The sequence below is a fragment of the Aspergillus viridinutans genome (genome assembly GCF_018404265.1).
Source record: "Aspergillus viridinutans IFM 47045 DNA, scaffold_1, whole genome shotgun sequence".
Classification (NCBI taxonomy): Eukaryota; Fungi; Ascomycota; class Eurotiomycetes; order Eurotiales; family Aspergillaceae; genus Aspergillus; species Aspergillus viridinutans.
The window spans coordinates 5,467,640-5,469,585 of record NW_025091217.1 but is presented as its reverse complement, the minus strand read 5'-3'; the positions used below and the strand labels follow the sequence as shown (position 1 = coordinate 5,469,585).

The following is a 1,946-nucleotide window of genomic DNA, read 5'->3' as shown; positions in this document are numbered from 1 at the left end:
CAAATCCAGATGAGATAAACCAAAGTCGACCCCCAAACGCAAAATACCTGTGAATGCGATCGCCCTATCGTGCATAATCAGCTGCCTCCTCTCCCTCATCAACATTGGCTCGCTAACCGCCTTCAATGCCATCATCTCGCTCAACGTAGCTGCTGACCACTACCACCTCTATCAGTAAAAGAGCGGTAATTAGAACATCACCGCTGTCCGGGGACAGTTACTCTGAGATTAGATGCAAGCTTCATTGAAATATGCATGGAGTGAACCCCAATATTGTCCAGGGATAGAGGATATGTAGAGCTTACCTGCTGTTGGTTTATAATTAGTTGTTTCGAGCAGCAACCAAGCAACATAATCAATTTCATATAACGAAATAATGAGCGGCTATCAAATTAACTACCCTGATGCCAACCACTGCGAGATAGCGCCTGCGAGCGAATCATTCCAAATCCGAGGCGCCAATCGAGCGTGGTTGGATTGGATGAGGGAACACAGCTGCGCTTCCGTTTCATCTCGAGTCGCCAGCGGCTATTTTCTATTTGATGTTCATGAATGGCCGGAAAACGGGAGTAATACTAGTGGTGGAAATGGGTGATATTGTCAAACTAGGCAGAGATGAGTGGAAGGAGTAGCTCAAACCACGTGTATAATAGCTACCTAAGTAGCCCTGTCATGGAACAGTACATAGTGGACCTGTCAACCATACCGACCACTACAGCCACCGTCGGTAAAAGGTCGGGAAGTAGAAGATCACCAATCCTCCCATGGTGCGATCCTATCCAGTAGTTTGATCAGCATTTGCCTTACTGAGGGGTTCCGCCTGAAGGCAAAACGGTGGTTCTCGCTGACGGTGTTCCACATAGCGGTCCAGACGGTTGTCAGGCCGTCTAGCTCCTCGTAGTATATGCGCTTCAGCCTATAGTATCCTTCGGATTCCATTTCCCAAGCGAATTGCTCGCCTTCATTCATATCTTTGAAAGCCTTCGTTGGAACGGGTCGGGTCGGTTCCACCGGTTCCTCGTTGGTAATAGTCTCATCCTCTGGGTAAATATATTTCCAGACCTTTCTACGCAGAGCGAGACCTTTGATATACACGAACCATGTCCACCGACCGTCTGATTTATCCAGAATTGGGACCTTCGTTGCAAACATGGTATTGGGATTGACCACGTAGTCGGACATCCCGTTCGAGGTACTGAGATACATTTTCCGAATAGCTTCACAATTTCGAAAAGCGGAAACGATCCACGAGCTGTTCGCGCAACGAAGAGTTATGGCTTCGTCAACTGTTGTAAGTACCCAGTATGACGCTGGGTATACGATAGCTGTTGAACCAAGCCGGGCTCGTACCTTGACTGTCACCGTGTTTGTATGGTAAATCCCATATACGCAGGATGAACAAGGAGGAAGGTGTTAGGGATCACCAAACCAAGTGCTCTACGGTATGCTGTCTGATGAACTCATGTTCGACTCCCTTTAGAAGACACCTAATGATCGACATCTCCACTCAATGCCAGGCAAAGTTCACTTACTCAATTTGCAGCACTGAGGGACGTTCCGGCCATGCTCTCCAGTCCGACTCGATAGCTGCTGAAATCTGGTGGTGATTGGTCTTTCAAGAGAGGAATCTCATTAGCTTGCAACTTTCGAGGTAATCTGATAAACCAGTTTCATGTAACTAAAATCTAATCTGTATGCTCTGCTCCTGCCATCCTGGACGGCATGTTGATGTTTCACCGTCGGGAAAAGGTCTTGAAGCCGATCATCGACCCCTCAGTGGGGTAAAACTAGACTGGCTGTGGGATGGATATAGGTTGACCCACAGCATGTCTGATCCAACCCATGTGGATTATGGGTAAACCACCAGGTATCTCACCCACCCCTTATATCCACGGGGGTTCAACTGTGGATACCATGGATATCTATACTATCTAGTCAGGTGACCT

At 47.7% G+C, this 1,946-nt stretch overlaps 1 protein-coding gene across 1 annotated transcript; it reads right to left on the bottom strand.

Annotated features, from left to right (window-relative positions):
- Positions 1 to 712: 712 nt before the first annotated feature.
- Aspvir_001603 (uncharacterized protein) lies at positions 713 to 1,206 on the bottom strand (the record flags this gene model as incomplete). The annotated part of the gene is made up of 2 exons (XM_043266723.1): positions 713 to 775; positions 808 to 1,206. The coding sequence occupies 2 exons, from the start codon at positions 1,204 to 1,206 to the stop codon at positions 713 to 715; spliced, it is 462 nt and encodes a 153-aa protein (XP_043122658.1).
- Between the last annotated feature and the right edge of the window lie 740 nt (positions 1,207 to 1,946).